This window comes from Lathamus discolor, chromosome 20 (genome assembly GCF_037157495.1).
Source record: "Lathamus discolor isolate bLatDis1 chromosome 20, bLatDis1.hap1, whole genome shotgun sequence".
Lineage (NCBI taxonomy): Eukaryota > Metazoa > Chordata > Aves > Psittaciformes > Psittacidae > Lathamus > Lathamus discolor.
This window is the reverse complement of record NC_088903.1, coordinates 5363605-5382283: the sequence shown is the minus strand read 5'-3', so window position 1 is coordinate 5382283 and position 18679 is coordinate 5363605. Positions and strand designations below refer to the sequence as shown.

Here is an 18679-nt window from a genome sequence, read left to right as displayed (position 1 = left end):
TCCCAAGGAGTTGCCAAAAAGTTGCCTTCTCCCGACCCAGGAACAGAAACTGCTTCCCCAAAAGCAAGACAAAGTAACCGCGGTGCGGGGAAGGGGCTCCGAAGGCTACGAACCTCCCCCAGCCCCTGTGGAACACGCACCAGAGGCTCCTGTCCCTTTAAAAGCAGCCCCCCCGGGGGGGGGTGGGTGGGGGGGAGCTCATTTTAACCCCCCCCAAACCGGGTTTAGCAGCTAAACACGAGGCACAGCACAGATTTCAGGAGATCCAGGAGAAACGCGAACCCTTCCTTCCACCTATTGTAAAGTTCACCCCCCCCCCCAAAAAAGCATTTCTTTGCATTACACCGAAGGAATATTCCCATTTTTAGTGCATTTCTCTTGGAGGGGGGGGAAATCTGTGTGTCCCCCCCCCGACCTATCGATTATCCAGCAGCACCGAGGAAACCGAAGAGGGTGGATTTTTTAGGCATTATTACGTTACCCCTCGTAGTGCAATTGCTTTTGCAATCACACCCCTCTGCTCGCCCCTATTTAAGCCACATCGAGTCACGGAGCACTACCGATCGCCCTGCCACGAGCTGCTAGGGAATAAATACCAGGAACATTTTGGCTAGGGAATGACCCACTGGATTTGGGTTTGCCTTCGGGACCGGAGGAGCCCGCTCTGCCCTTGGCCATGCAAAGTCGGGCAGCAAACGGAAAGGAGGCCAAGGGGGACCCCAAAAACGGGCTCCCACCGCCCAGCCAAGGGGGGGGTTCACCAAGGGACGAAGGAACCGGGAAGAGTTTGGGGAGGAAGAGTTGGCTTCGCCTCCTCCCTCCGCGCCCGTTGAAGTAACCGCCTCGTCACGTGGCCGACGCGGGTTTCGGGCTGCGCGATCCAACGTGGACTATTTGGGATTGGGAACTAAGTGGCCCTTAGCCCAAGTGGCCCCTCCTGGAGCTGGGAATGGGGGGGATGCTCTGCACAAGAACCCACCCATTTAAACCACTCTTCCTAGCCCGTAACCGGGCCCCGGCGGGGTCGGGAGCGCTGGTACCGGGGCTGCTCCGGCGTCCGGCGCGCAACAACAAAGAGCCAAGAAGATGGAGAGGGCCGGGCTGGGCAAGGCCGGCGGCAGCGGGCGAAGCCGCTTTGGCAAAGAGATGGAAAGAGCCAGGAAGCGTGGGTCTTGCCCCAAATCCAAGCTGATGGTTGGCAGGAGCTAGGCCAGCGCCTGGGTTTAAATCCCTGCTCGGCACGGCGAGACCAGCCCCATGGCGTGTTGTTTTTAAGTCCTCAGCGCCAAATCCAGCAAATTCCACTTTAAATTTAGAGGGATATTGATGGGGTTTATTATGATTCGGATTTAATTTTGCCGTTCCCTTGGAAAACAAAAGGTTTCGCCCATTTCGCTGCACAGGAGCCGAGCGAGGCTGGGAAATTCTTCCAGTGCCACAAGTTTGAAAACCCCAACCCAAACCCCAGCCATCCATCGCCTTGCCGAGGAGCTGCGGGGATCATGGCTCAACCTTCTCTTTCTTTGCCTTTTTCCCCCCCCCTTTTCAAACTTGCTCAAAGAGGAAGTTCCATTAAATGAAAGAGAAAAGAAAATTCAACATTGAGCCTCAAAACCGCCTCGCACCGCGCCAAGGCCAAGGCACCAACAGCTCTTCTTCTACACGCACATTTTTAGGTACAATCCCTTTTGCCTCCTTTATCTTCCATTAAACGTCCCCCTCCCCAACGACTGGAAACGAATCAAATCCCACGAAAAGCCATCAAAACACGGCATTACCTTTGCTTTTTAGGGACCGAATGTTCAATCTCGAGCTGTTTTCCATGGAGCTCCACTTTCCCTAAAAACAAAACGGGGCTGGCTTTTAAAACGGGGCTGGAGGGGTCAGAAGGCGTTGGGAGAAGACCTGAAACCTCCCCATCGCATCCCCATCACAAACTAACTCCGCACAAACACATCCCCAATTCCTTTACAAGTGCATTTTATTCAATGGAAGACTGGCTTCAAATGGGGAAGCGGTGGGAGGGAGTGGTGAGTTCGCTGCCTGGACAATGTTCCTTAGGAATATTTAATTCCCGAGTTCATCGTGCTTTGGAGCGCGAGAAAAACGAGGAATAACATTGGGAAGAGCAATTCCTCGCCGGGATGGAATTCCGCCTCGTTCCATCCCTCCACGAAGTCCTTCAGGCAGGAAGGACCCCATGAAAAGGCTCAAAAATCGGAACTCCATGGCAGGAATGGATTTCTCTTTGGAAAATGGAGTGGGATTCTCTGCTGCGGGGTTATTTATAAGGATTTTTTTCCTTTTTTGGGGAAGGGGGGGGAGGAAGGGAAGGGGCCGGGAGGGAGAGGGGAGCCGGGGGGGGGTCCAAAAAAATGTTAAAATTCCAAAGGTTTGGAGCCTCCTCGTTTTCCCGGGAGCTTTCTCCCTCCCCGCCAGCAGCATGGCGACCTTCGCGCTCCTCCGCACATCACATGCCCCAGGAAACCCAGTTTCAAATCAAAATGGCCAAAGTCCCAACCCCTCCATCCGCACCGCGACGGGACCCCCGCACCCAGCCCGGCCTTGGGGAGGGGGGCGAAAGGGATGGGGGGATACAGGGAGTATGGGGGGGGGGATGGAAACCCCGCTTTTCCCCACCACCACCACCAATCCCCTCCCCGCCGGTGCTCTTTTGGGGCAGCGCTGGGGCCCTATGGGGGGGGGGTTCTGGGGGGTGAACCCCGCAGATGGGTGCGGGGGGCACCGCTCTATGGGGAGAGGAGGAGGCGGAGGGAGGAAGGGCTTGAGGACGCCGCTTACCCGAGAAAGTTTCGATGGCTTTCATGGCCCACTGCTCGTCGGGGCAGTCCACAAAGGCGTAGCCGGACTTGACGAGGAAGGGGCCGCTGAAGGAGATCTTGTGCTCGGTGAAGACTTTCTCCAAGTCGGCCGGGGTCACGCTCTCGTTGAGGTTCCCGATGTAAAGCTTGTTCATGGTGGCGGCGGCGGCGGCGGCGGGGCTCGGAGCGGGCGGGGGGGGCTGCACCGTGCAGCCGCGCCGTCGGGCTCCGGCCGCGGGGTTGTTCCTCCTCACCCACCCCCCCCCCCCCCCACCCCCCCGTTCCCCCTCCCCGGTTTTTCCTTTTTCCCTGCTTTTATCCTTCCTTTTCCTGATGGATTTTGGTTTCCTCCGAGGAAAGGGGGCGGCTGCCGGAGGAGGAGGGAAGGGAAAAGAAGGGGGGGGGGGGGGGGGAGGGGTGTCCTTGGGGAGGGGGCGGCGGCGGCGGCGGGGGCCCCCCCGGTCGGCGGAGCGGTACCGGGTGTTACCGGACGCCTCTCGCAGCCGGGCACCGCCTCTAAATAAAACCGACCTGGAAAAAGGAGTGAAAATGTTTGCAGGAGGAAGCCACGTGGTGATGCGGGAGGGTCCGGCCCCCGGGGGGAGGGGCCGGGGGGGGGGGGCGGGGGGGGGGGGGGGGGGCTCCGCTTATTTATTGATTGCAATTTAAATACCTCGTTATTCACCTTCCCCCCCCCCCCCCCCCCCATCCCCGCGGCGGGGGGAGGGGGGCAGCCCCCTCCTCACCCCCCCCCTTTACGCAAATCCCCCCCCCACCCCCCCCCACGCTTTCTCCTCCCGAAGCCCGTCCCGTCGGAGGCACTTTCCCATCTGCTGCAGCCCCCCGCCCCCACCGCGCCCCTCCCCCCACCGCGCCCCTCCCCCACCCCCCTTTTCCCCCGGTGCCTCAATGGGATTTTTTCTGGGTGTAAAAAACTTCGGCATCAAAGGGGCCGGGAGGTCCCTGGCGCCGGGGATGGGGGTGGGAGCGGCCCGCCCGCCCCCCCCCCTCGGGGTTGGCCCTGCCTGGAGAGGGGCTGGGGGGGGGCCCCCCCCCATGGTGGGGGCTGCGTTGTCCCCGGCATTGTTTTAAGCGCTTCATGCGCAGCCCCGCGGAAGCCTTCGGGGGAAGGGAGCCGGGGAGGGGGGGGGGGGGCTCCTCCTGCACAAAAGGGCCCCATGGTGGAGGGGGGGGGGGGGGCATCTCCCCAACGGGACCCGTCGGTAAAGCGGAGCAGCCCCCCCGCCCCCCCCGCTCCCTCCCCTCCTGCCTTTTCTGGAGACTTTTATTTTTAGGCTCAAGATGGGTTGTAAATAGCAGCACAACCCCCCCCCCCCCCCCCCCCCCCCCGCACCCTGCCTCCCCGACGGGGCGGTCGGGGGCTCGGCCCGCGATGCTGCAGCCGGGTTCCCCCTAATTCCCCCCCCCCCCCCGCAGCCTCCGCCGCGCTGCAAGTAGAGGCACGGTCCGGCCCCTCCGCGCCTGCAATTAAATGTAACGCGCCCGCGGAAAACTCGCGGCCGGTTCCCCCGGCTCCGCGCTGCACCCCCCTCCCCCCCCACCCCCCCACCCCCACCCCCCCGGGAAAGGGCTACAATAAAATAAAATAAAAATTCAAAAAAAAAAATCAAATCTTTACAAATAATCACCAAAATCCCGGCCCCACCGTTTCGCCCATCGAGGGAACGGCTCCGCGCCCCTCTCTCCCCAGCCTCCGCCTTTCGGGGTGAACCCCCCCCGGCCTCTGTCCCCCGTCCCCCCCCCCATACTGGTGTGCTAGTACCGAAGCACTTGGTACTACCGGTATCACTGCTCTGGTTCGGCAGAGCCGCGCGGGGGGCTTGTTGGGAAATAACTCACTGGGATCCCGCTCCGGAATCCCACCGGGGGTAAACCTTAAGGAAAAGATGCGCGTGCCCTTGGGAGCACGCTAAAACGAGGGCTCCAAACTCCGCGAAACGGGCATTAAGAACACTCGAGCTCTCTCCCCTCCCGTCTCCGAGCCATCCCGCTGTCCCGGGATCTTTGCCTTGCAGCCATGCGGGTGCTGCTGCTCTCTGAGGACACTCGGGTCTCATCCACCCCGTCCCCATCCCGTGTTCCTCAGCTCTGCTGAAGCACCGACGCGAAGGAGGAACCTCTGCGTGCTCCCGAGGCTCTCAGCGTGCCCCAGCCTAAGGATTCACAGGTGAAAAGGGGGGGGAAAAAACAATGGAATTGGGAAATAAACGTCCCGCCGCTCAGGACTTCTCCCCTCTTTCCCCCCAGCCTTCCCAGCCTGGCTGCAGCTTCCAGCGTGTATCGGGCCCCCCCCCCCCCCAAGTGAAATAAACGAGCAGGATCTGCTTCGGATCTATCGCTGGGCTCGCCCAGGGTACTTTTGTTGTTGCTTTGATTGGTTTGCTCAGTACCTTCCCCGTGTAACACAATCCCCTGCAATAATGAAGTGAAGGAAACCAACCTAAGGGGAAAAATGGGGGGGATGCAAACAAAGAGGGAAGTCTTCAATTTAGCTCGGCACCAGGGAAGGCTCCCAGGGAACCCCTTCCCCTCGCTGCAGCCTTCCAGATGCGAGGTATTTGGAGAATGCAACAGCAGAGCCCAAAGCATTGATCTGCTGCTGCGGGGAGGCAGAGCCGCCTTCCCCCCCGTGCAGGCGCTGGGGGCTGCCCCTGCACCTCCACCGCACCCCCCGCTAACCCCAGCTACCCCCGGACCCCGACAACTGCCCCCATTCAATCGGAGCCTCGGCAACCCCCCCTAAGGGAAACAGCCCCTCCCGACCTAAACGTACCAGCAAGTGGGTGGGATTCCTGGAGCAGGGAAGGGCTGAGCAGCAGCTTGCACCCCAGCGCTGCCGCTCCTAAACCCCTCCGTGGCCTTTTTCCTCTCCCAGGATTTCCTTCGATTGCGTTGGGAGTTTCCAAGATCACTCTGAGGAGCTGATTTCTTTTCGTTTCCAAGCGTTCCTGCCCCGCTCTCCCATCGATGTGAAGCTGCTTCTGCTCGAATGCAGCAAATCTGATCGGGGCGAAGGTTTGGGGGTTGTTTTTAATGACTGAAAGCTTTGAATCGGGCAGAAATGGTCCTAAGGAGTTCTTACAATTTCCCTACAAATTCCAATCGTTATTGCTGCCGCTTAGGAGTTTGGGGAAGTTTCTGAGGGGAGAAGGTTGAAGCTGGGTGCTGAATAACGCAGCTGCGACTGCACTGCAATGGGGGTTTGATACGAAGGGGTTTAATTACTGCCGCCTATGAAGTGCTGTGGCTCTGGGGCAGAAGACGGCTGAAACAGGAGCAGTTTTTAGGGCAGATTAGCAGGAAACGAGCAGATTCTGCTCTGCTCTTGTTCTGCCCCTTCTCGTTTGAATCCTTCCTCCATTTGTTTGCTTGGGGGTTGCTTTGATTTTAAGCACTCTTGCATTTGGACAACGTTAAAGCTGCTCTCGGAAACCTCAGGAACTCTGCGAAAGCCTCATTTGGGGAAGTCTGGAAATCTCTGTGAATTCCCATTTGATAAATCTGGAAGTTGTCAGGAAAACTCACAGGTCACGAAGAAAAAAAGAAACCCAAAGTTTTGTTTTCCTGGAATCTCTTTCAATCCAATCTCAACAAGCAGAAACAATTGGATGATGGAGCAAGCCTGTCCTTAGGACAGAGGTGAGAATGCAACAGGATAAGAAGAGCGAGGGTTACAGTTGGGAAATATTTCCTTTTCCTTAAGTGGAATCCCAGTTTAAAGCACCTTTTGTTCAGTTTTTAGTCTGTGGAAAATATTCCAGGCTGGAAAAAGCCGCTCCTATCGCAGAAGATCCGATTGATTAAAGCTCCTGTTGACGAACCTGTTACAGACCAAACTTGCTGTGAAATGAACAGTTTGCTTTGAAACCAAACCAAGCCTCGAGGGAGGGCAGTGGCAGCCCCCTGCTCCTCTGTGCCCTTCCAGCATCACCCTGGTGGGTAAGGGATGTTTTGCTGGAGCTCAGGGGCAGAGGCACATCCCCAGCCCAGGAAGGGGCTGAGCGATGGGGAAAGCCCCTCTGCTCCCTGGTGGGGGGGGGGAGGTTCCGATGCAGCAGAGCTGAAGATGGAAATGGTTAAACCTGCAACTGGCTCCATGGTCTGCCTGCTCCTTGAACGTCTGAGTGCTCCAGTTAAAAACAAAGCGAACGGTGCAATAAACCCTGCCTTCAAAACGCGCTCCCATCTTGAGAAATCCTTTCGTTCTGGTACCAAAAAGCCGGAGTCTCTTTCAAAGAACCCCAACCGAAACCCACAACCCAGCAGCTTTTCGCTTCCCCTCTACATCTGCTGCTTTGCAGTCCCTGGGCTCCCTCCCGAGCAGGGTGCTCAGCTCCACGTGGGGCTGGGGGCACTTCCCAGGTCCTGCTTTCTCCTTTGGGCTTCGCCAGCACAGAGAGGAATGGCCAGATTGCACCCGCACAAAGGTGCTTTGCACGGCTTCGTCTCCCCCATACACAGTGGAAATGGTGCATTTGGGGGTTGCTCTCCTTTTGGGGAAGGGGTAAACTCTAAATCCAAGGCAAGGAAAATGCTTCCCAGGATGAGCCCCGAAACGTGGTTGCTCAGATAATCCCCTTCCTTTCCCAGTTCCCCCCCCCCCCCCAAATGAATCTGCCACCACTTCTTTAGAGCAGACCTTTCTGACCTGTCCATTTAGTTCTAATGCATCAAAAAAACCCAGTGGGAGCAGCTCAGGAGCAGCCATTCCTCCTATGGATGGTGGGAGAAAGCTCTGCTCTTGGTACAACCACAAACTAAAGCAAGCTGCTTGTTGAGAAAGCATCGTGAGGGATGAATCCTGCCATCGCTGAACTCCCCCTGACCTTATTTCAAGTGGGAGGTGCTCTTTTGAACCCCCCTCCACACATCTGCAGCCCTTCGCAGGCACACATGGGACGTTTTCCTTGTGGTAACTGTAGGTATTTGTAGCACGTTTCCCCCAGTCCGAAATAAACGCATTTGTAGCAGGGTTTCTGCTCCACGAGCACAAGTTCGGGGGCCCTATAACGTTTAAACCCCCGTGAAGAGCAGGGGGCTCTCCAGCCCTCACCGCTTCTCATCCCTGTAGCACCAGGTAACGAAAGGCTCAGCCGCTAATACCAGCCTTGCCTACAACAAGCGTATCCCGGGAGGTGGGAAAGTGCCCAGCACCGCTTTGTGCCGTGGGTCACCTGAAAACACAGAGGTCATTTCACAATGGAAACCTGGAGCCGAACCCCACCGCCGGGCTGCCAGGAGGGCGATGTTAGGAGAGCAGCAAGGGCACGAGGTAGAAGTAATCCCACGTTACTGACCCAGCCACTTGGGCAGGCGCCTTGCCGTGGGCTGGCCTCTCTGGTTTCTTGTCCTGCTGGTACACGCTCAGGATGGAGCAGGACTGATTATTCCCTCTCCTTTCCTGCAGCTCCACCGCTCTCATCTCCCCAGCTGGTTGCTTCTGCTCCATCGTTGCTCGACGGGGGGAATAAAGGATGGTTTTCACATCAGGACAGCTGCCACCAGGCAAAGTGCTAAGGGGTGGATGGAGGAGGTGTCAGCAAAACAGGCAGGTTTGATGCTAGAGCGGGTCCAGATCATCTCTGCAGCTTCCACAAGCGGTGATGCTGCCACTGCACAGAGGGAAAAGTTGTGGTCGTGCAGCTCAGTGGTCCCAATAAATCTTCCCCACATGGGTGCTGTGGTGGGCTTTGCGTTACAGCAGTTACTGTCCTGTAGGTCCTTGCTCCTGGGGGTTAAGAGGAGCATCTCAGGAGCAAGCAGAGCAGGCAGCAGGGAGAAATCCACATTCCCCATGCTTTGTGGTTCCCATTTTTCATTGTCATGGGGGTTTTTTGCCACCTAAAGAACTCATGATCAGGAAGCTCCAAGAGCCACCCTAATGAGCTGAATGAATCCATCAAGAGCAAGCACCGGAGCCTTAAAAGGCCCTAGGGTTTGGTTGCTGTTAGAAGGGAGCTCTGGCATTTAAAAACACACCTGGTACTTTGCCATTGTGAAAAGACCTGGTCCCATTCCCACCAGCACCAGAGGGGGAAACAGGTCTGGACCCACAAGAGAGGATGAAGCAGTGCTCGGTGCTCCGAAGATGCTCTGTAAATCCATCCAGCCCATCACTCCTGCACTCGAGAGCACTCCACGCTCCTCTGCGAGCACTGCTGGTGGTTTAGGGAGAGAAATGAGCTCCCAAGGAAAGCTTTGAGGTTCTGTGCCTTCAGAATGAGCCCCAGATGGGTTTGAATGATGTCCCAGTGCCCGGGATTTCAGGGAGAGGATGGGAGTGAAAAGCTGCCCAATCCCTCCTTCCTCTCTCCCTGGGCTTTGAGGAGCAGAGCAAATCCTAACGCTGATGCACCATAGCCAGTTACAATCAGGAACCTCGGACCAGCCCGATGCCCGCCCCCAAACCAGAGCACCTGGGACATGCAGCACCTGGATCCATCTCTGCCCTGAGCTGTGCCACGCAAAGCAGCAACCAAAGAACACTGCTCCAGTGGGAAAGGGAAACCCTTACTCACCCCATTCACTGGGAAGAGGAGAGATGTTAGAGCGAGACACAAGAAGAGGATTGGGGCTGCAAACGCAGCCTTTTCATTTCCAAATGCTTTTGGGAATGGATCAGAGTGAGTTGAGCAGAGCTGAGGCTGCCTGGGAGCAGGGGCAGGAATGGGTGACCTCTTAAGGTCACTTCAAGCCCTATTTTCCGTGATTACAGGGACATCTAATACTCGAAATGCTTGGCAATCAGAGTTGCCCTTGAGATGTTTCGGTGTCTCAAAGCAGAGCAGAACCGTTGCAGCCACGCAGCTGTGACCTTCCCAACACATTCCCGAATTCCTGAAACACCAACTCCTCGAGTCAGGTCTGCTGTGAAGAGCAGAGCTCGCTGCGGCAGGGCAGGAGGAAGCGGGGCAGCCCCAGCTCCCCTGTCCAACTTGTTTGATGGTGGCTGGGTGAAACCGAAGCTCAAGCCTCCCCTGTCGCAAGCAGGGACCCAGCTGAAGCTTGTGAAATGAGTTGTGTTATCAGAGCGGGCGGCAGAGCACAGGCAACGCCGTGAGGGCAGTGCTGCCATAGCTGTGGTGGGCTGAGGCTGGAGGAGAGCAAGGTTTGCCTCACTAATGAGACCTCCCATTACCCTGGAGGAAGGTGATGTGGGCATGGGGCCCTTCTCCAGGTCAGCATCTCACCCATCGCTTCCCAGACCCGACCTGGCATCTGGGGGGGGGGCTTTGTTTGAAATCCTGGAGTGATGCTGTTGTCCAAACCACACCGTGAGCAGATACCCTGAAATAACCATAACTGTGAACCCTGGGTCAGCATTTAATGTTGCTGGATATTTATTTCACTCTATTAACTTTATATCCTACAGAGGCACTTAATGAGAGGAAAACAAATAGGTTGCACTTCGGAGAAACAAGATATCTGAGTTGGCTGGGAGCAAAGCACCCAGAATACATATAATAAAGACATGGGGATAAACTATTCCATTTTATTGATTAGCAACTGTGCTAGGAGTGTAAATTGGTTCCTATAATATAACTATTATAGTGCATCATTTATTACAGCAGGCATGACTTTCCTGCATGGGGGAAAAGCTTGTGGAGACCCTGGCATGCTCATGTGCTGCTAGCTAAGGGACTAAGCCACATGCTAAATAGTTCCTGTGAAAGTAGTAATTACTCCCTAATAGCCCCAAACTCTTAATCGACACTAATAATGTCCTTCTGAGCCTTCACCTTAATGTAATATAGATGCAACACTGTTTGCTGGTTGTATAACCACAGGGCAGCAAGAGCTCACCACTGCCCAATCCGGGCTGAGCTGGATGAGGCTCATTCTGCGCTCTGCAGGCTCCCGGTGCAGAGCACAGGTTGAAAGCAGCCTGTTCCTGACACCGTGTCCCACAGAGCTACTCGGAAGAGCAGAAAAACCCCACTGCTTGTAGGAAGGAAGTGCCAAATGGAGCCTTGACGTGGAGACGAGCACCTCATCCCGCTGGATTCCTGCACGTGTTCAGGACAAGATCCACCGGGGCACTGCGCCAGCACAGCGAAACCCTCTCCCACGCCGAAACCACTTCACTTTTGCCATGATTACGGCAATTCCATGAAGGGCTGCTTCTTGCTCAGCCCCGTCATCCCGAAATCCTGCTCTTCCCCACGCAAATCCCCGGGGTAGCTGAGCCAGCACAAACCTGGGAGGATGCACACGCACACATCCCTCCTACAGCCAGGTGGGAGGGGGGGTCCTGCTCTGAGGAGCTCTGCTGAGCTCCACAGCAGGGAAGAATGCCAGGCTGGTGGAGCCGAGGGGAGGGTTGTAACTTGGACAACCTCCGGCAGCGTTCAGAGCGCTCCAGGGAAGGGAGCAAGGACGGGAGCCAGCTCTGCCCTCGCAGCCACGGGCGCTGCTGAGCTCCAGCAGTGGTGAAAGCAGAGCTCAGCTTGAGGGTTAGGCAGGCACCAACATCATCCTGCTCTGCTCCTTCAGGCTGGAGCTGGGTATGATGGGAATCCTAGACCAGGTCCCTGACCAGGATTTCCGTGTTAAAATGCAATGGAACCAGTTCTCCCAGAGAGCCAGGGGCAGCGGGGCAGTTCTGGCACCAGGGAGGTATCTTACCATGCACATAGTCACAGCGGAGCTGAGGGAAGTGGGTTTACCCCTCGTACTTTGATGGCACAGTTAACATCTGCAGAACATCTGCTTTCCTGGATCCAGCTGTGCAAGGGCAGGGTGAGGTGGTGGCCTCACTGACCCACGTCCCCAGCAGCTGCAGAGCCGCAGGGAAACACTCCATCACTCACTGAGGACAGGAGAAGCCCCAGTGGGTGCCCAGGTCCAGCTGCTGCCCTTCACTGCACACAGGCTGCTGCTGTGCCACCAGCCTCCTGCCTCCCTGTTTCCTACTGGTTTCCTGTCTGCCTCTCTCCATCCCCAGTTTTCCCCCTCTCGGAGCACATGTTTTGGGGGACAGACGCTGTTTTCAGTGTCTGGGGGTGTTGTGCAAGGGGCTGCTCAGGATGCTCAGACTCGATGGTGACAAAAATAACCATGACGGGAGCTATCGAGTTTAGCAAAGTTATTCCTCCTGTAAGGAAAAGGAGGAGCAGGCTGGAACTCTCCAAAATAGCACTTACACTGGCAAAGGAAAAAGTAGAAGTTAAGGAGGATTTTACCATGGGAAGGGGATGCTATATGGAATTCAGGTTTAGACTAATGCCACGTGTATTACACCCAATCCATATTTGCTCTCGATTTTGTGATATAGTAATGTTTAATTGCCATTAATGTCAACATATTTTAAAAGGTTATTTTCCTGCTCTGGAGGTCAATAGACTTAATGAAGCAGCTCTAAATGGGTTTGAATTACATTGATTAGGTGCTTGATTTCCTGTTTACCTCATGCAAGTGGGTTTGGTCCTGCACTGCGAACGTATATAAAAGCTCCGAAGGGTCTCCTCAGCACCAGACCCAGCTGAGATCCTCCGGGCAGCTTCAGAGACGGAGCAAGGTAAGAAGCTCTGCGTCGCTCTCCCTTCTGAATGTGTTTTCTTTCCTAAGGTAGCTGTGGGAGTGAGCAGTGTTTGAGCGTGTCAGGCAGCAGCAGAGCAGGAGCAGCTCGTACCTTTGGTTCTGCAGCACTGCATGTGCGGGGTTGCAAAGGGAAATGCCGTTATTCCAGAGGAACAGTCAGTCCACGGCAAGCAGCAGGCTGGGATCTGCACCTACACAGGGAAATAAGGGGAAATTGGTTCTTAGTTGCTGTTTGGGACCTCCCAGCTATGGATAAACAGGGATAATGCTTCTTCCAATGCAGACAGGATTGCACAGGGGGCAGGAAGACCTTTGTGCTGTAAAGATCCCACCAGTTGCACCTCCCTTTGTGAAGAAGTCAAATTACAGGATCAGAGCAGCATAAGTATCGCAGCAAACTCCATGCCCCAGATCAGTGCCACCCATTAATCCCAAAATGGTTTGTCGATATTCTTTGCAAATGCATTCTGCTTTTCCTCCCTTTTGGGGTCAGTTCTGCTCTCCCAGCACCACCAATAATCACCTTCCGGCATCACAGTATTCCTGCGCAACTTCCTTATTTTCAGATGCATCTTTATACCCACACTTCTACCACCAAGAGAAGAAACAAAAAACAAACAAGAGGGGAAAACCTCACTTATCGAATCATCACTTTTTTCCCCGTTCTCATTTAAAATACTCCTCAGCTTTTTGTCTGACGGGATTTACTCCGCTGTTAACACACTCTGCACTGATTTGTCTTTTATGGCTTTAAGAGACTTTGCCAGTGTTCAGTCTTACACCTTTGCTTTTAAGAGCACTCCTCAGCACTTGCTGTAGCTGAGAATGGAGCACAGTGAGCGGTTTTCTCTCTTGATAGGAAGGGCTGAAAACATTAGTGAAAGATGTCACACTTTTCCAGAAGGAAAAGAATGCCCCAATCCCAAACAACATCCAAACCTGCACATTCCCTCTGTCCAAAACAAGAATTGGGCTGGTTTAAGGGTATAAATAACAGCTTAGAGGAATAAAGTTCCATCAACGTATGAATACAGTTTTGAAGGCTGGGTACCTGCGTCCTGATGCAGACCTTCTCTTTTTGTTGCTGAACTATTCCTGTTAACAGCAGCTCTCCCTTGCAATGCTGTTTCCAGCAAGAGCTATAACAAAGAGTGAGGTGAGGAACAACAAAAGAGATCTGTGAGCCAAGATCAAAACCATTTCTGCATGGAGTTTGCAGAGCTGGAATAGTAATTAAAAGAGCTCAAATGTCCAAGGGCTACGGAGCTGAACTGTGGATGCGAGGACCAGGAACAGCTTGAAACTAATAAATCTTGGAATCCAATCCTGACGCTGTCCATGGGATACTTTTCATATCTGATACTCACCGACTCTGGCTCCAGTCCCTACCTAAAGCTTTATCCATGCCAGCAGAAACCCTCCTAGACATTAGATCAGGCTCCTAAATCCGGCAGAACCACAGTGCGGGATAAGCAGGATGCCATGGCTGCTGAATTGCCTGATCCAATATAGGTTCCCGTTCACATACGCAAGCTTGAATCGACCCTTAAAGCACAATGAGGTACCCACAGGGTCAGCTTGTAAACATGGAGCAAGACAAAGCCCTTGACTCCAGGAATGTGCGACCCACAATGAATTTGATGGTTACAATAAAAGTATAGGGGACCAACATTAAAAGACACCGCGGTGGGAAAGAGCATTGGCATTGAAAAAGGAATTTAACGGGAATGGCAGAAGAGGGGTTTGTAGGATGGGGAAGGCTGCTTGAAGCACAGGGGCTGAGGAGAGACATTTACAAGCAGAGGCACGTGCCCAGCACCACCCGTCCCTCCGGGTTCAGCATCCTGTCACTTGTCCCCTGTGTCCCCTCTGCTTTTGAACAGAGAAACCAGTGGAGAAAATGATGTCTTTCAAGGTGCTCTCTCTGCTCCTCGCTTCGCTGGGCTTTGTTTTGATGGAGGAGACCGTCTCGGGGTAAGTGTTTTGGAAAGCTCATGGTGTATTTGAGCGTTTTCCAGCTCCTCTCTGGAGGCAAATGGACTCTTTCCATTGGCATCCTGATAAGTAGGTGAGAACATGAGTCCTGAGGTAGATGTCAGCTAATAGAGACAGCCAAGCAGACAGAGATAAGCAAATGATAAGAGAGATATAAAAATAAAGGCCTGAGCCTTTGAGGCAGAGCCAGGAACTCCCAAGTTTTCCCTATAAATTTCATGGCTCTAGGTTAGGAAGAACAAGCTGGAAGTAAACCAGGAAGAGAAGAAGGTTGGCTGAGAACTAGAAACAAGATGTAATCATCTCACATAAGTGAGGCTCGGGGCAGCCAGTATTTGGAAGCTTCTGAAAATATGACCAGTTGCATAAAGCAGGGATGTAACAGAGACTTTCCCTAACGCCTGCTATGGAATTTCCAACGACCATCCCAGGCGATCCAAAAGAATCCTTGTTAGAGCAGTAGGAGTTGCTGCAATCCCATAGTAGTGCTATGTCGACACTTGCCAGGTCTGTGCTGGTCTCAAGGTCAGCTCTTGTCTCCTGCCACCCACACCTGAACCTCTCGAGGACACAGGAACAGGCTTCCTTGGTCCTCAGTGTGCAGGTCCCTGAAGGAAGGAGCCTGAGGCCACTTGGTGCCTTAGCACAGAGCCAGGCTCCCTGTGAATCATAGAGCAGGGCAAACCACACCGACTGCAGGCGATCAGCAAGTGCCTGGAGCTCATCTCCCCCCCGGCTGCCAAACCGGAGCTGCCACTGCAGGAGCAGCCAGATGAGGAGGATGCTAGCCCCTTCCCAGGGCAGGAACAGTCACTGTGCCGGGAGAGATGAACAGGGGTCACCAGCCCTTGCTGCGGCAGGGACCGCGTGGCCACCGCGTGTAGCCCGAGCAGAGCTCCCGTAGCGGGTCCTCCCCGTCGGTGCCTGACTCCCCGCCTCTGTGCTCTCACCCCAGCGTCAGTATCGGGGCTCCCAGCCCCAGTGCACTGCAGAGACGCTACTCCGAGGCCACCCTGGCAAGCGACTACAGCCGCACGATGGATAACATGCTGAAGAAGAACTTTGTGGAGTGGTTGCTAGCCAGACGGGAGAAGAAAAGCGAGTAAGTGCGGACTTCCAATGCTCCTGCGATCCAAACTCGCGGCTGCCGCCTGCCAGCGGATGGCTCCAGAGGAATGCGGAGCAGAGGGTATATTTCGTAGGCTGCAGCAATGATTCTATAGGGAGCTGGGTTTCTTTTTGCTTTCATTTTTCCAAGCCCTAGAGATGATGGTTCTGGTCTGCGGGCACACAGCACAAGCACCCCTCTCCCTTGTCCGAGACCGCCGCTGGGAGCTGGAGTGGGAGGGAGCTGGGAGCTGTGGAAAAGCAGCATTTGGGCCCCCTCTTGTGGCGTGTCCGGTTGATCTCCTCCCGTTTCGCCTTTCCAGCGACATGATCGAGGCGTACAAGAGGGCCGCTGAGCCCCAAGGACCCGCTGCGGGTGGCCAAAGGTTGGACCTGGGCACGCAGGAAGCCAAAGATTTCTTCTCCTGGCTCCTGAAAGGCAACAAAACCCCGAGGTGAGGCGGGGGGGCCGGGAAGAGACCGCCTGTGCGGAGGGAGGGGTGAGGGGTCCCAGTGGGTGACTTCTGAAGGGATGTCCTGGGGCAGGTATCAATGGTCGCGGGTCGCAGGCACACAAAAGGACTTTGGTGTCGCAAGGAGATGTCAGGGGTTTGTAACTGCTCCTCCCCAAAAAGCACAAGGACCAAACCCTCCGCATTTCTCCCAAATCACAGACTGAAAAGAGGCAACGATCGAGCGGGGTCTTTTTGTGGCTGTTGTTTCGCAAATGTCAGCACAGCCTCACCGAACCCCAGCACTTTGATAAGGTCAAAGCCTGGCTTTTGGGTAGGGCTGAAGCGCACCCGCTCCTTGAACAGTGCCAGAACAGAGAAGTCAGAACCAAGCTCTTTGGTATAACCCAAACCAAGCTCTTTGGTGTAACCCAAACCAAGCTCTTTGCTATAACCCAAACCAAGCTCTTTGGTATACCCCAAACCAAGCTCTTTGCTATAACCTAAACCAAGCTCTTTGGTGTAACCCAAACCAAGCTCTTCCCTAGGATGTTCTCCATGAAAATGAGATTTAAGTGATATGTTTCTGCGGAACATTTTGATTTAGATCAATCAACCCAAGAGAGAGGGGGGAACAACAAAGGCCAGGTTGGATGGGGCTTGGAGTGAGCTGCTCTAGTGGAAGGTGTCCCTGCCCGTGGGTTGGAACCGGATGAGCTTTCAGGTCCCTTCACCCCAAACCAGGCTGGGCTCCTATGGAAACTCATTCACACACTCAGTGTGGTGAGCAGTTTATCTCTTAAAAAGGAAACAAACCAGTTCTTCCCTCAGATCACCACTACAAGGTTACTGTCACGATAACGATGGCGATAGGAGCTTGCTCAGATTGGGTTCTCCTGCGCATGGGAACCCAGTCCATGCGGAGCTCTGCGCTGCTGCAGTCGTGCCTTCATCTCCTAAGCCATCTGGCTGAGAGCACGCTCGTGCATCTCGGCTTTGTGCTGTGTCAGCACATCCACAGCCTGTCAAGAGCCGGCTTCACCTCCCCCAGCCTCAGCTCATGGCACAAATGTTCAAAGAGCAAACGAGACACGAGCCCAAAGGCAAAGCTGCTCTGGGGCACTTGGTGTGCTGGAAGCAATCCCCCCCCCCGAGGGAAGGAGGGACCCGTTTCCTTGCACGGGGAGGGGGCTCTGCGAAACCTAACAGGTTGCTGTTGCTTCCGCCTAAAATGGTGGCAAGAAGGGAAAAGCGAAGCCCTCGCCGCACGCCGCACGCATCCTTGCGGCACAATCCGGGTGTCCTCTGGCAAAACCCATGGGATCTGTAACTGCAGGGAGTCACGGGCCAGGCCCCCCCAGGACCGGAACCCGGGGAGGATTTGTTGTCCTTAACAGCTTGTTGCATGGAAAATGCTTTAGGGTGCAGGGGATGACCCAGGGCAGGGAAACGCGCGCGGATCTGGTTCACAGAGGTGGCCCAAGCCAGGCCCTCAGCAGATCAGACCCTGAGCATCGCTCCTCGTCCCGCAAGCACACAATCAAAGCAACGAGGGCTTTGAGGGATCTCAGGAGGTCACCGAGCCTGACCCTTGCTCCAGAGCAGGATCCGCGCGCCCCAAACTGCTCCTGACAGATGTTTGGCCAACCTGGGCTGGGAGCGGGGAGGGAACGCTTTGATGCTCGGGATTAATCAGCTTGATTAGCTTCATTAAACCCCAAACTGCTTCCTAGTGTCTCCCTTAATCTGCTTAATTGCAAATAAACCCCCCGACTTGGAGAGGAAAGTGCTGCCTGCAAACAAAGCCTTCCCTTTGTGAGGTTGGAGCAGAGACGCTGCTTCCCCCGCGCTCTGCCTTTGTTTTGCTGCCTGCTGGCTCCAGGAGGAGGTGGGGTGCAGGGGGGGCACTGGGCTGCTCCTCCTCGCCCCCCTTGGCAGCCCAAATGTGCCAAGAGCAAGGCAGTGTTGAGTGCAAGGAGCTCACCGGGGCAAAAGGAGGTTAAAGCCCTTTGAGGATTTATCCGAGTCGAAGACATTGGAAGACTTGGAGAACATCCCTGCGAGAGGCTCTTGCATGGTGTCCGAATCCCTGCCTCTCCCCTGTCTTTCCGGCCTGGCTCATTTCTTGCAGTTCTCTGGAAGGTTCAGAAGGTTTGAAGGATGCTCTGCACCAGGAGTTCCTGACGTGGCTGACGTCCACTGATCTCTGCAGGGCAACGTGAGTGGCTGCTCTCCCTATTCCTACTGTTACAAGCATCCCTACGGCCCCTATTCCAGCCCTTGTCCCCAAGGTGCTTGTTGCAGCGCCCAGTCACTGGGTTTAGGATTGCCTTAGATGACCACTAAGAACAAACAGGGACGAACAGGCCATGAATACAAGAAACAAGAGGCAGCTCTTCTTTACGTTCCTTACTATTAGAGACTGACTTGGATGCACACGTTGCTGTCCAAACGGCTTCTTGAGGGATCAGAGGGAGGTGGCTCGCAGAGAAAGCAGTAACTTGTGCCTTGTCTCCTATGGGAACCAAATGGGTTCAGCGCCATCCCATAGGACTTCATGTGGTTCCCTCTCCCTTCTGCTTTGTCAGGACCGTGTAAGCCCAGGGCCCCGCAGAGGAGCGCTCTCCATCCCCTCACGGCACGGGAGGAGGAGGAACCCTTCCATCCACTCTGTTCTGTCGCATCTTGTCCGTTGTGCTCATGCCAGCAATAAAGAGTCTCCTTTGAAGCTGAGATAACGCT

General features: G+C 55.0%; 2 protein-coding genes across 2 annotated transcripts in view; one reads left to right on the top strand and one right to left on the bottom strand.

Moving 5' to 3' along the window:
- IGF2BP1 (insulin like growth factor 2 mRNA binding protein 1) overlaps window positions 1–3348 on the bottom strand; it is a 24023-nt gene extending 20675 nt beyond the window's left edge. The window contains exons 1-2 of the mRNA XM_065698833.1: window positions 2803–3348; window positions 1779–1839 (exon numbers count right to left, since the gene is read on the bottom strand). Of these exons, the coding sequence (XP_065554905.1) occupies window positions 1779–1839; window positions 2803–2977 (236 nt within the window). The 5' untranslated portion in view covers window positions 2978–3348. The remainder of the gene's footprint in view (window positions 1–1778; window positions 1840–2802) is intronic.
- Window positions 3349–14283: 10935 nt separating this feature from the next.
- Window positions 14284–18624, top strand: GIP (gastric inhibitory polypeptide). Its single transcript, XM_065699182.1, has 5 exons — window positions 14284–14357; window positions 15334–15480; window positions 15809–15940; window positions 18069–18155; window positions 18526–18624. Exons 1-5 carry the CDS (start codon window positions 14284–14286, stop codon window positions 18533–18535), a joined length of 450 nt encoding a protein of 149 aa, XP_065555254.1. The 3' UTR covers window positions 18536–18624.
- Window positions 18625–18679: the final 55 nt, after the last annotated feature.

Excerpts from the sequence above, each read along its gene's own strand:
- GIP (XM_065699182.1), top strand. The coding sequence starts at position 14,284 with ATGATGTCTTTCAAGGTGCTCTCTCTGCTCCTCGCTTCGCTGGGCTTT. Across the intron at positions 14,358-15,333 it reads ATGGAGGAGACCGTCTCGGG|CGTCAGTATCGGGGCTCCCA; the intron begins GTAAGTGTTTTG and ends CTCTCACCCCAG. Across the intron at positions 15,941-18,068 it reads AAAGGCAACAAAACCCCGAG|TTCTCTGGAAGGTTCAGAAG; the intron begins GTGAGGCGGGGG and ends CATTTCTTGCAG.